Source organism: Rhinoraja longicauda, chromosome 33, assembly GCF_053455715.1.
Source record: "Rhinoraja longicauda isolate Sanriku21f chromosome 33, sRhiLon1.1, whole genome shotgun sequence".
NCBI lineage: Eukaryota > Metazoa > Chordata > Chondrichthyes > Rajiformes > Arhynchobatidae > Rhinoraja > Rhinoraja longicauda.
The window spans coordinates 2,212,669-2,225,998 of record NC_135985.1 but is presented as its reverse complement, the minus strand read 5'-3'; the positions used below and the strand labels follow the sequence as shown (position 1 = coordinate 2,225,998).

At 41.3% G+C, this 13,330-nt stretch overlaps 1 protein-coding gene across 11 annotated transcripts in view; it reads left to right on the top strand.

Moving 5' to 3' along the window:
• The window catches only part of znf710a (zinc finger protein 710a), a 43,920-nt gene that overhangs the window by 15,097 nt on the left and 15,493 nt on the right, over positions 1 to 13,330 (top strand). For 9 of the 11 annotated variants that reach the window (XR_013549253.1, XR_013549254.1, XM_078427131.1 and 6 more), the window contains exon 2: positions 10,916 to 12,363. Coding sequence is in view for 9 of the 11 variants with exons in the window: in XM_078427131.1 (XP_078283257.1) it covers positions 10,954 to 12,363 (1,410 nt within the window). In the remaining 2 variants the exon portion in view is untranslated. Of the gene's footprint in view, positions 1 to 4,942; positions 5,028 to 10,915; positions 12,364 to 13,330 lie in introns of those variants that run through there. The other 2 variants (XM_078427132.1, XM_078427139.1) reach the window with 2 other exon arrangements.

Genomic DNA, 13,330 nt, shown 5'->3' with positions numbered 1-13,330 from the left:
AATATTTAATTGGTAAAAGTCAGGTTCTAAGAAAGTTGGAATTTTGGGCAGCCAACAGTCCCTCTTTTCTGTCGGATTGTGTATACAAAAGAGAGCAGGAATGAAATTTATACTTTGTTAATGCTTTGCAAAATTAGTAGGAAGAGGAGGCAAAAAAGGAGAATGACGAATGCACAGTGTTCCAGATTTCTTCCCTGAGAATATTTTCAGTATATAGAAATAGAGAAGCATGGATAGGATAGACTGTCAGAGCCATTTTACCCAGGGCGGAAGGTTTATAGGCCCTTAGTTTAAGCTGAGAGGAGAAAAGTTTAAAGGGGATGTCGGGCAAGTTTTCTTTTGAAGAAGGGTCTCCACCCGAAACATCACCCATTCCTTCTCTCCAGAGATGCTGCCTGTCCCGCTGAGTAACTCCAGCTTTTTGTCTATTTTCTTTTAGAATGATGGGTGCCTGGAACGCAATGCCAGGGGTGGTGGTGGAAACAGGGTTTTATAAATTTTATAGTGTTTTTAGATAGGCACATGGATATGCAGGGAATGGAAGAATATGGTTCACGTGCAGGCAGGGGAGATCAGTTTAACGACATTGTGTTTGGTACAGTCATAGTGGGCCGAAAGGCCTGTTCCTGTGCTGCACTGTTCTCTGTTCAAAACGTGCACGAGAATATCCATCGTCTAAGACCAAAAAAAGTTAGTAGGGACTGTTATGTTGATATATCCACCGTTAGAATATGTTAATATTAAAGCTTCAATGTTTCCCATGGAGGGAGGTGAATTCGTATAAATAGATAGATGCAGATTTTTAATAAATAATACCGTATAAATTCCCAATTAAAACTACAAACCTGGCTATAGCCAAAATCAAACCTCCCACTGTGTTAAAACACTGAAAGGCAAAAAAAGCAAAATTGTTAGAAATTTGCAACAGACCTGGCAGTGGAGAGACAATGCGTAGGAAGGAACTGCAGATGCTGGTTTAAACAGAAGATAGACACAAAGTAACTCAGCAGGACAGGCAGCATCTCTGGAGAGAAGGAATGAGTGACATTTTGGGTCGAGACACTTCTTCAGATAGTCTATCTAGTGGAGAGACAATGTTGAATTTAATTTTGAATGAATGGAATTCTGAGCCCTGAATTCGTCACCATTGTCTGATTTTGGAGTTGAAAGGCATGGTTATTGTGAGCATCTATTGAGGCCCTCTGCACAGTGTGTAAGTAAACTTTGCTGGATACGACGTCGGAAAGAAGGGGATGGATATTCTGCAGCGTGTCTTTAGAGATCTCGGAAAAATGCTGAAAAGCAGGACCTCCAGGGTGGTCATCTCCGGTTTGCTTCCAGTTCCTTGTGCTGGTGAGAGCAGAACAGGGAGATACAGGACCTGAATGTGTGGCTGAGGAGCTGGTGCAAGGGGCAGGGATTTAGATTCTTAGACCACTGGGATCTGTTTTGGGGTAGAGGGGAATTGTACAAAAGGGACGGATTGCACCTTAACATTCTGGCAGGCAGGTTTGCCACTGCTACATGGGTGGTTTTAAACTAAATAAGGGGGGGGGGAGGGGGGGTCAAATGGGATAGTCAAGGATGGAGTTAAAGGGAAAGAGAGTAAAGGGATAGTTAATGACCCCAGAATTAACAGGAAAGAAAGCTCACAAAGGAATAGGAGAATATGGACAAGTGTAATGGGAATCGATGTGAAAGGTGAGATGAGTAAGGAATTAAAAGTATTGTATATGAATGCGCGAAGTATAAGAAATAAAGTAGATGAGCTTGAGGCTCAGTTAGAGATTGGTAGATATGACATTTTGGGGATTACAGAGACGTGGCTGCAGGAGGATCGGGCCTCGGAACTTAATATTCAGGGTTATACATCCTATAGAAAGCACAGGCAGGTGGGCAGAGGCAGTGGGGTAGCTCTGTTGGTGAGGGACAATACAATACAATACAATATATCTTTATTGTCATTGTACAGGGGTACAACGAGATTGGGAATGCGCCTCCCATACGATGCAATAAATTAATTAGCTAGTCAGTATTAATTTAAACAACCCAATGAAACAAATTGTAACAGTTTTAAAACAGAATAAAGTGCAAGTACATCTGTGCCGGTTCACTGTGCGATGTGACCATCCGGCTCAACCGGACCGGTTCATAGCAGCTATGGCCCTGGGGATGAAGCTGTTCCTGAGTCTGGAGGTGCGGGCGTAGAAGGCCTTGTATCGTCTGCCCGATGGTAGAAATTCGAACAGACTGTTGCAGGGGTGTGAAGAGTCTTTGTGGATGCTGGTGGCTTTTCTGAGGCATCGTGTGTTGTAGATGCCCTCCAAGGCTGGTAGCTGTGTTCCGATGGTGCTCTTGAGCTCTATGGACTACCCGCTGAAGAGCTTTCCTCTCTGCCTCCATGCAGCTGAGATACCACACAGGGATGCCATGTGTTAGGATGCTCTCTATGGTGCAGCGGTAGAATGAAGTCAGCAGCTGTTGGGGTAGACCAGACTTTTTCAGTGTTCTTAGGTAGAACAGTCGTTGCTGTGCCTTCTTGACCAGTGCAGCAGTGTTATTGGACCATGTTAGGTTCTCCGAAATGTGAGTGCCCAGAAACTTGAAGCTGGACACTCTCTCCACACTGTCCCCGTTGATAACGATCGGGGCGTATTCCCCGTTGTGTGACCTACGGAAGTTGATGATCAGCTCCATGGTCTTGGTGGTATTTAGGGACAGGTTGTTATCAGAGCACCAGTCCGCCAGGTTCTGCACCTCCGCTCTGTAGTGTGTTTCATCACCGTTGGTGATCAGCCCGATCACCGTTGTGTCATCTGCAAACTTGACAATGGTGTTGGTGTCGAATGCAGGAACACAGTCGTGTGTGAAGAGGGAGTAGAGCATGGGGCTCAGAACACAGCCCTGTGGTGTGCCGGTACTCGGGGTGATAGTGGAGGACAGGTGCGGGCCCATTCTCACTGCCTGCGGTCGCTCCAGCAGGAAGTCCAGGATCCAGTCGCACAACGATGAGCTGAGGCCAAGCTGGTGGAGTTTGGTGATGTGCTTGGTGGGGATGACCGTGTTGAAGGCAGAGCTATAGTCAATGAATAGCATCCTCACGTACGTGCCCTGTCTCTCCAGGTGAGTCAGGACAGTGTGAAGAGCCAGAGAGATGGCGTCCTCTGTGGATCTATTTGCCTTGTATGCAAATTGATGTGGGTCCAGTGAGTCAGGGATGCTGGATTTGATGTGTGAGAGGACCAGCCTTTCAAAGCACTTCATGACTATAGGAGTTAGGGCCTAAATTCAGGAGTTTGGGACTGACGAGGTAGAGTCACTATGGATAGAGTTCAGGAATTGTGTAAGAAGGCACTAATTGGAGTTATCTACAGACCCCCAAATAGTAGCCCGGATGCAGGGTGTAAGTTGCAGCAGGAGTTTAAATTGGCATGCAACAAATGTTATGTCACTGTGGTGATGGGGGATTTCAATATGCAGGTAGAAAATCAGGTTGGTTCTGGACCCCAAGAAAGAGAGTTTGTAGAGTGCCTCCGAGATGGATTCTTAGAGCAGCTTGTAATGGAGCCTACCAGAGAAAAGGCAATTCTGGATTTAGAGTTGTCCAATGAACCAGATTTGATAAGAGAACTCGAGGTAAAGGAACCGCTTGGAGTTAGTGATCATAATATGATTACTATGATCATATATGATTAATATGATCATAATATGATCATAGTTGAAGAAGGGTCTCGACCCGAAACGTCACCCATTCCTTCTCTCCTAAGATGCTGCCTGACCTGCTGAGTTACTCCAGCATTTTGAGAAATAAATACCATCGATTTGTACCAGCATCTGCAGTTATTTTCTTACATAATATGATTAGTTTTAATCTGCAATTTGAGAGGGAGAAAGTTAAATCGGAAGTGTCAGTGTTGCAGTTGAACAAAGGGGACTCTGAAGGCATGAGAGAGGAGCTGGCCGAGGTCGACTGGAAAGGGATCCTAGCAGGAATGATGGTGGAACAGCAATAGCAGGAATTTCTGGGCATAATCCGGAAGACGCAGGATCATTTCATTCCCAAGAGGAAGACAGCTTCTAAGGGGAGTAGGAGGCAACCATGGCTGACAAGGGAAGTTAGGGATGGAATAAAACTAAAAGAAAAGCTGTATAACACAGCAAAGAGTAGCGGGAAGCCAGAGAATTGGGAAACTTTCATAGGACAACAGAAGGTAACACAACGGGCAATACGGGCTGAAAAGATGAAGTACAAGGGGAAGCTGGCCAAGAATATAAAGGACAGTAAAAGCTTCTTTAGATATGTTAAGTGAAAAAGAGTAGCAAAGTCAAATGTGGGTCCCTTGAAGGCAGACACGGGTGAAATTATTATGGGTAACAAGGAAATGGCAGAAGAGTTGAACAGGTACTTCGGATCTGTCTTCACTAAGGAAGACACAAACAATCTCCCAGATGTACTAGAGGACAGAGGATCTATGGGGGTAGAGGAACTGAAAGAAATTTGCATTAGGCGAGAAATAGTATTGGGTAGACTGATGGGACTGAAGGTTGATAAATCCCCAGGGCCTGATGGACTGCATCCCCGGGTACTCTGGGAGGTAGCTCTAGAAATAGTGGGTGCATTGGTGATCCAATGTTCAATAGATTCAGGATCAGTTCCTGTGGATTGGAGGATCAGCGCCCGCCGCGGGATGTTTCAGCGCCCGGTGCGGCTCGGCCGCGGGGACTTGGGCGTGGGGAAGAGAGCGGAAGTTTTGTTGCCTCCATCACAGTGAGGGGGTGTTTGGAGTCACTGTGATGGATGTTTCTGTTGGGGTTATGTGTCTTGTGTTTCTTTTTTTTGTGTGACTGCTGGTAACGTAATTTCGTTCGGTACCTCGGTACCGAATGACAAATAAAGCTCTGTATTCTGTATTCTGTAATGTTATCCCACTTTTCAAGAAAGGAGCGAGAGAGAGAAAACGGGGAATTGCAGACCAGTTAGCCTGACATCGGTGGTGGGGAAGATGCTGGAGTCAATTATTAAAGAGGTAATAACGGTGCATTTGGATAGCAGTAAAAGGATAAGTCCAAGTCAGCATGGATTTATGAAAGGGAAATCATGCTTGACTAATCTTCTGGAATTTCTTGAGGATGTGACAAGTAAAATGGATGAAGGGGAGCCAGTGGATGTAAAATTAGAGCACATGGTATTGGGGGTAGGGTGTTGACATGGATAGAGAATTGGTTGGCAGACAGGAAGCAAAGAGTAGGAGTAAACGGGTCCTTTTCAGAATGGCAGGCAGTGGTGAGTGGAGTGCCGCAAGGCTCGGTGTTGGGGCCGGAACTGTTTACCATATATATTAATGATTTGGATGAAGGAATTAGAAGTAACACTAGCAAGTTTGCGGATGACACAAAGCTGGATGGCAGTGTGAACTGCGAAGAGGATGTTAGGAGGTTGCAGGGTGACCTTGACAGGTTGAGTGAGTGGGCAGATATGTGGCAGATGCAGTATAATATAGATAAATGTGAGGTTATCCACTTTGGCGGCCAAAACAAGGAGGCAGATTATTATCTCAATGGTGTCAGGTTAGGTAAGGGGGAAGTGCAGCGAGACCTGGGTGTCCTTGTACAAAAGGTCACTGAAACTTGGCATACAGGTACAGCAGGCAGTGAAGAAAGCTAATGGCATGTTGGCCTTCATAATGAGAGGATTTCAGTATAGGAGTAAAGAGGTTCTTCTGCAGTTGTAAGACCACATCTGGAGTATTGTGTACATTTTTAGTCTCCTAATTTGAGGAAGGACATCCTTGTAATTGAGGCAGTACAGCGTAGGTTCACGAGATTTATCCCTGGGGTAGCGGGACTGTCATATGAGGAAAGATTGAAAAGACTAGGCTTGTATTCACTGGAGTTTAGAAGGATGAGAGGGGATCTTATAGAGACATATAAAATTATTAAAGGACTGGACAAGCTAGATGCAGGAAAAATGTTCCCAATGTTGGGCGAGTCCAGAACTAGGGGCCACAGTCTTAGAATAAAGGGGAGGCAATTTAAAACTGAGGTGAGAAGGAACTTTTTCACCCAAGGAGTTCACAGAGGGCAGTGGAGGCCAAATCACTGGATGGATTTAAGAGAGAGTTAGATAGAGCTCTAGGGGCTAGTGGAATCAATGGATAGGGGGAGAAGGCAGGCACGGGTTATTGATTGTGGATGATCAGCCATGATCACAATGAATGGCGGTGCTGGTTCGAAGGGCCGAATGGCCCCCTGCTGCACCTATTTTCTATGTTTCTATGATACCAGCAAGCTCAAAATATACAGTAATAGAGGGGAGCAGGAAAGTCTGTCTTTGATAACGGGAAGCTGAGTTTAAATTAATTTTGTTATTGGAATTCCAACTTTTGTGTAATTTTAAGTGTTGCCCTGGCTGATGCATTACCTAAAATAACAAAGAGAAAACTTTTTAACTCGCACTGAATAAATTCAATGTTTTAACAATTTTTTGCAAACCATTGTTTTTCTCAATTTTTATTTTCAACAATGATAAACAGATTGTTGCTGCCTCAACCTGACTTTATTGAACTGTTGAAGTTATATGTAAGAAATTTCAAAATCACATCTGTGTGCCATGAATTTCTTTTTTGTTAAAGATCTAGTTAATATGTAGGTAGCTGGGTTTTATTTGCATATGGAGTTATTTATTGTAAGTTGGTATATTTAGTTAGATAGTTAGATAATGCGTTGGCTTTGGCCTTGGTTTTCTTAGTTGAACGCTCATCCTGGAGTTATAGCACAAGTACTTTGTGTTTTAATTGTGATATGTAAGAAATTTCAAAATCACATCTTTGTGCTGTGAATCTTTGGTGGTGTTTTATATTGTTAAATTTGTAAATTGTAAATTTGTAAATTGAACAAGACTCTTAAAATCCAGAGGAATTACCTTGATGTTGTAAATGCAGTCTCCAAAATGCCTTGGTAAGCAGATTGCTACTTGAATTAACTGTAACTGGTCCCAAGGCATTGCCAGAACCTGTTGAGAAAATTAATTATTACTGAATACTGTTTTAAGCCTTTTTTGCGTTGTGATTTGGTTAACTCTTGGAATTATTTTACCGAGAAACAATGTTTTACTATAAAGGGACTGAAAGCAAATCAATATCATTGATGTATTAATTTAGTACCAACCACAAATGCTTCCTTAAGTTATTTATAAACCTCAGAAATGGCAGCCTTTGTTTTTCCATTTGTTCCCACCGTTGCTGCAGACATGATCATCCCTTCCTATTATTTATGTTTAAATTGCTTGTTTCCACTTTTAAAAAATTGCTTCTGATTGATCATTCACTGGTCAGAAAATCAGCAACAAAGTGCAGTAGCTGAAAATCGAACAAAAATAGAAAAAGACTAAAATATGGAGAGAATAGCAGTAATATTGTTTTGGGCCACTTGTCTTTCATCAGAACCAGGGAAAGTTAGAATACCCAACATGGTGATAGTTTGGAGATAAGAGGATGTTTGTGATAGAATGGAGATTGATAGGTTGGATGACAAGTGGCGTTGGCTGAGACACTATGAACAGTTTGTTAATTGCAATCTCACTGGCAAAGATATAAATAGGCAAAGGAGAAAAGAGAGTGAAAAACCTATGGTGGAGGATTTAGATATAAAATGTTGCTGGAAATCTCAAATAGTTATTTGGCCACTAAAATCTTTTAGTTTATTAGAATATTTGAGATTGTGCACTTTGGTTTGTACTGCAATACATTTGTGGCACCTGTTTAAATAATACTTTAGCCTATTACACTATTGCAAAAAAGCCAACATAAGCTGGCCAAACAGTATCTCATTTCTCCACCCATATATTCTACAACCCTCAGGACTCTACATTGGTTTCAGATTGCCAGCCTTTCTGGTTTGCCTTAGAATAGTGTCGTTCTGATTAAGTGGTATTAAGGTGTAACATTAACTTTTCCTCTCCACAGAGGGAGATGTTGAGTAATTCTGATATTCGTCCTTATTTCTCGTTTCCAGTAAAATTTGTGTTTCATCTCTCAATTTGGGCACTGATTGCTTTATTTTTCCCTCTGTTCTCATTAATCTTTTTTTATTTACACAACCAGACTAGTCAGCTGATCAACGAGCTTTCAGTAATCTCTCAGTTGCCACCACTACTTGTTTCATTCAGTCTGCTTAGTTTCCACCCTATCACAGACATTGCATTTGTCCTCTTTCCTATCTGCAACTTAAAATTTGATTTCTACATTTCCCAGTTCCGATGAAAGATCATCATCTTGAAGTGTTAACTGCTAACTCCACAGATGCAGCCTGACTTATTGTTAAGTAAATACTTGGCAATAATGAATTTTGCAATATAAGTGCATAAACTCTTCTACTTCACTGTGAATTGATAATGCTCATCCTTCCCAAATAAACGTAGAATTTCTAATTCTTGTGATGTCTGCAGCAGCACTCTTCCTTTATTCCTTTGAAGTGGATATTTTGAATACGAGGCTATGAATAGATGCATGGTTGGTTGGGATAGCTTTAGCAAAGTATAAATGATAATGCTGTCAAATGGGCAATGTAAATAATCTTGTGTGAGTGGGATATCTTCACCTACGTATTATAATTCCTGATTTATCTACTAAGCACTGCTCATGAATTAATCTTTTATCATCTCCTGCAAAACCGTAATGTATCCAGCATACCATTGAACTAAGAGATCTGTGTCACTAATAATATATGAACTACTCGAGAGTATGTTAAAGAAAATGGAAGTTCTGATTTTTTTTCCTTTTAGTTAATATAAATGTGTATAGAAATGTCGAGAGAAATATGCTGCTTCGTGCATTTTATAAAAACAATGTCCAGTATCCAAATATTCACCTGTTGTCAAAAAAATGATTCTTTTAGTATCAAGATCTCAGTTTATTCATAATTTGTGTGGGCTAATTCAGCTGATCTACAAGAGAACACAGGGCGACTGTCTTTGTCCTTTGTCTCTGGCAATCAGATAGAATTTCCAGTTCTGAGTTCCCTTCAAAGATCCAAGCCGGAAATGTAAGGAATAGAAGGCCATTTAACCATTCAAACCTACTCCATAATTCAGCACGATTCTGGTTGAACCATGATGTACCCACAAAGCTCTATTTGTCATGCATCCCTCCCTCAATGACGAGGGTTAAAAAATACAATTGCATTTGACAGTGGTGTTTCCCAATGCATAACTGCCCACAAAGTTTCACTGTTGCAGCTAATTGGTGCAGAATCTTGACAGGATGTTGAAAGGATGGGTGAACCATTATCCCAAAACATTTGCTAGCATATAATCCAAGTTTTCGAGAGGGTAGAAGCCTGCATGGGTCGTGGATGTGACAGTGGGGAGTAACGGTGCTTCACATTTCCCATTTCACAACTTAAATTAAAAAGTTGCTCATTGTTGGGGATGAGCTGATATTGATAACATGTGTAGGAAGGAACTGCAGATGCAGATTTAAACAGAAGATAGACACAAAATGCTGGAGTAACTCAGTGGGTCAGACAGCATCTCTCGACCCGAAACATCACCTATTTCTTTTCTCCAGAGATGCTGTCTGACCCACTGAGTTACTCCAGCTTTTTGTGTCTATCTTCTGACATTGATGACATACGTGCACAAGTAGTCAACCCTCCGAGATTGATTTGCTCCTCCATGCTGATCCCCATTCATGAAGTCTTATCAATTAGTCGCAAATGTAAATGTCCAACTTGTCTGCAATTAAACCTCAATTGAACAGTTTTGGGATTTAGTAGTTTGTAGTTAATATAGAAATGAAATGCTGCACTGATTTATCGGTCCTCAATCATTTTATAAACTACACATAACTTTGTGAAGTTCTCCAGTTTCCATTCATCTTTCTCCAACAACCTTCTCATTAGTGTATTTTCTCAATTTCTTAATCTATTTATTTATTTTAAGTATATGACTAATTGGATGAAACTTCAGATGTTTTTCACCAGCATGCATCTAGTTTTCTGCAGAGCTAACAATTGCTGTTGATAGTACTCCACCTTCATATCGAAGAAAGACAAAAAGCTGGAGTAACTCGGTGGGACAGGCAGCATCTCTGTAGAGAAGGAATGGGTGACGTTTCGGGTCAAGACCTTTCATCAGACTCTTCACCTTCATATTGTTTGGTTCAGATGTTAAGCTGCCAGTAGTCGTAAAGCTTTACTTGTTTGACAACATGATTCTAACATACTTCCTCTTTTGTTTTTATATTTGAATATATCTTGATGTGTTTCCTGAATTTTGATCTTGCACATTGCTCTGCAAATAAAAATGTCTTGCGTGTGAACCTTTGATGTAGTATCAGTAATTAATCTAAATATTCCCTTTGCACATATTATATTAAAATTAGATGCCATATACTACAGTGAAGAGAAATAAAACCTTTGCACAGTCTTATTTTATTATAATTGTGTGTATGAAGTGGAATTGAGTAAGCTAATTGCAACCTATTTTTGCAGATTTAACCTAATTTTACCTTCTAAGCTCTCCACCCTCATCTCCTTTCTCCAATGTAATTCAAGTACGTATCACTACTTTCTTCAACCTATCCATCTGACTTAAGAAAAGGATTAAGAGATTGAAACCACAGAAAGGAATCTGTGCCACTGTTCTCGAAGGAGCAAAATGCGATACCTTAAAATTAATATTTTGTCCTTGGATTTGCAAATCATATAGCATACCTTTTTATTAAAAAAAATGTGTGGTCGCTTTTCTCCCATGAGATTTGTACTCTTGTATATATAATGGGGAGGTATGCACGAGTACATATTTAAATGTGTTCTCTTATTTTTGTGGTTAAACCAAGTTGACCTGCAAATTATGAAATTGCACATAAGGTTTGAATGCTTTAAGGAAATAACTTTTGATTTATTTTTCTTTCAGATATCTCTTGGAGAGTAGTCGGTAATGCATTGACAGTCATGGATCACCTTGTAAATACTGGAACCCAAACAGATCCTGTTGTGATACTAACTTTTGCGCAAGCGGTTACTTTGGGCCTTGTTGGTCAGAATGGACCGATGAATTTTCCATTCAGGGAGAATGGAATGTATTATTTGCCAGATGGATCAGTTAACAAGACCACTGTATATGAACACTTCACAGAGGAGCAGAACCCGGAACTGGATGTTATTAATACATCAGATTGTTTTGAACTGCATGAGGAAGAGGGTTTAGAGATGGAGAATGACTTTATTCCTTTTGAAAGGCAAGCTAGAAGGAGGAAAAGGCAGCCTGTGAAGCTAGTACATGCTGAAAGAAATGATGAAAATTGTAAGGAAGAAATTATAGAGGATGAGTACACCGGGGAAAATCAATCCAATACTGTTCTATACAGGAATGGGATAAAGATGATTGACATTAGCAACTTCAAAAGGAAACATCTGCATCGTCCCCTTCGTGAAAGAACTCAGGAGGTTCAATCTGTTGCCTTTCCTCCAGCTTTTAAGGAAAACCTTCACTGCAATTCCTCTGACCATCAGGAAAACATTGGCGCTGAAGAGGAAAAAATAATGAGCAGTTATTTTGAGGCAAATAAATCAACAAGTTTAAGCCAAATGGCAGATCAATATCCAGAGGAGTCGGACAGTCAGGGGAATCGTAACTTTGTGTGGCAGGGACAAGTGCCGTACGAGGTAGAGGTGTCTGCTCCACAGCTGGATGATCAGAACAGAAGAGCTCAGATAGACCGATTGGATATAAATGTACAGATCGACGATTCCTATTGTATTGACTTTGGGGAAGGACAGAAGCGGTGGCAGTGTCGGCTATGTGAGAAATCGTACACTTCCAAATATAACTTGGTCACTCACATATTGGGCCACAGTGGTATTAAACCTCATGAATGTCAACATTGTCATAAGCTTTTTAAGCAGCCAAGTCATTTACAGATGCACCTTCTCACCCACGACGGCATAAGGCCACACAAGTGTGAGGTGTGTGACAAAGCCTTCACGCAAACCAGCCATCTTAAACGGCACATGCTACTACACTCCGATATCAAGCCTTACAGTTGCAGAGTTTGCGGGCGAGGGTTTGCCTATCCAAGTGAGTTGAAAACCCATGAAGCAAAGCATGAAAATGGCAGGTGTCATGTCTGCATAGAATGTGGCTTCGATTTTCCAACACTCATTCAGCTGAAAAGGCACCTCGTTGCACATCAAGGCCCCACTCCATATGAATGCACAGAGTGTGACAAAACTTACAGTTATCGAAGCCAACTCCAGAATCACATGATGAAACATCAGAATATCCGGCCCTATGTCTGCACTGAATGTGGTATGGAATTTACCCAACCCCATCACCTGAAGCAGCATGCGCTCACACACAAGGTAAAGCTCTTCACTTTCCAAATAGTGTCTGCTCGTGAAGGCTTTCATGTGAAGATTTGTGGAATGAAAATGTATGTGTTGTTCAGTTCCTGCCTTCATTTTGCTTGATGAGCATTAGTCTTTCGGAATTTAAAAATTGTACAAAAACACTCCATGATTTAATTTTGAATTGTTTCTTCAAAAATGAAATTGAAGTACCATACTGTATCAGTGTTAAAGCAAATATTCAATTTGATAATATGTAATGACAAGGAACTGCAATTGCTGGTTTATACCAAAGGTAGACACAAAGTACTGGAGTAACTCAGCATCTCCAGAGGAAACTGATAGGCGATGTTTCTGGCGGCACAATGGCGCAGCGGTAGAGTTGCTGCCTTACAGCGCCAGAGACCCGGATTCAATCCCGACTGCGGGTGCGGTCTGTATGGGGTTTGTACGTTCTCCCTATGACAGCGCGGGTTTTCTCCGGGTGCTCCTTCCACATGCCAAAAACGTGCAGGTTTGTAGGTTAATTGGGTTCAGTAAGTTGTAAAATTGACCCAAATGTGTAGGACAATGTTAGTGTACGGGTGATCGCTGGTCGGCACAGACCCGGTGGGTCGAAGGGCCTATTTCTGCGCTGTATGTCTAAAGTCTAGAGGTCTAAAGCCTGAAGAAGGGTCTCAACATGTCTGTTTCCCAGGGACGCTGCCTGACTTACTGAGTTACTCTAGCACTTTGTGTCTATTTTTTCAATTTAATAACAATGTTTCATCAGAACAATCAATTTGGTCCAAATGCAACAACAAAACAACCAGATGCTGCAAATGGAACTGCTTAGATTTTGCTTCTGTCAGTTATTGTAGTAATTCAGACATTTAGTAATTTAGTAGAGATTCAGTAATCGCGTGTTGTAACAAGCACTGGAAATTGAGTTCATTTATTATAAATTTTATTTTTAGATTAATGAGCAAAGCTAAATCTAGTA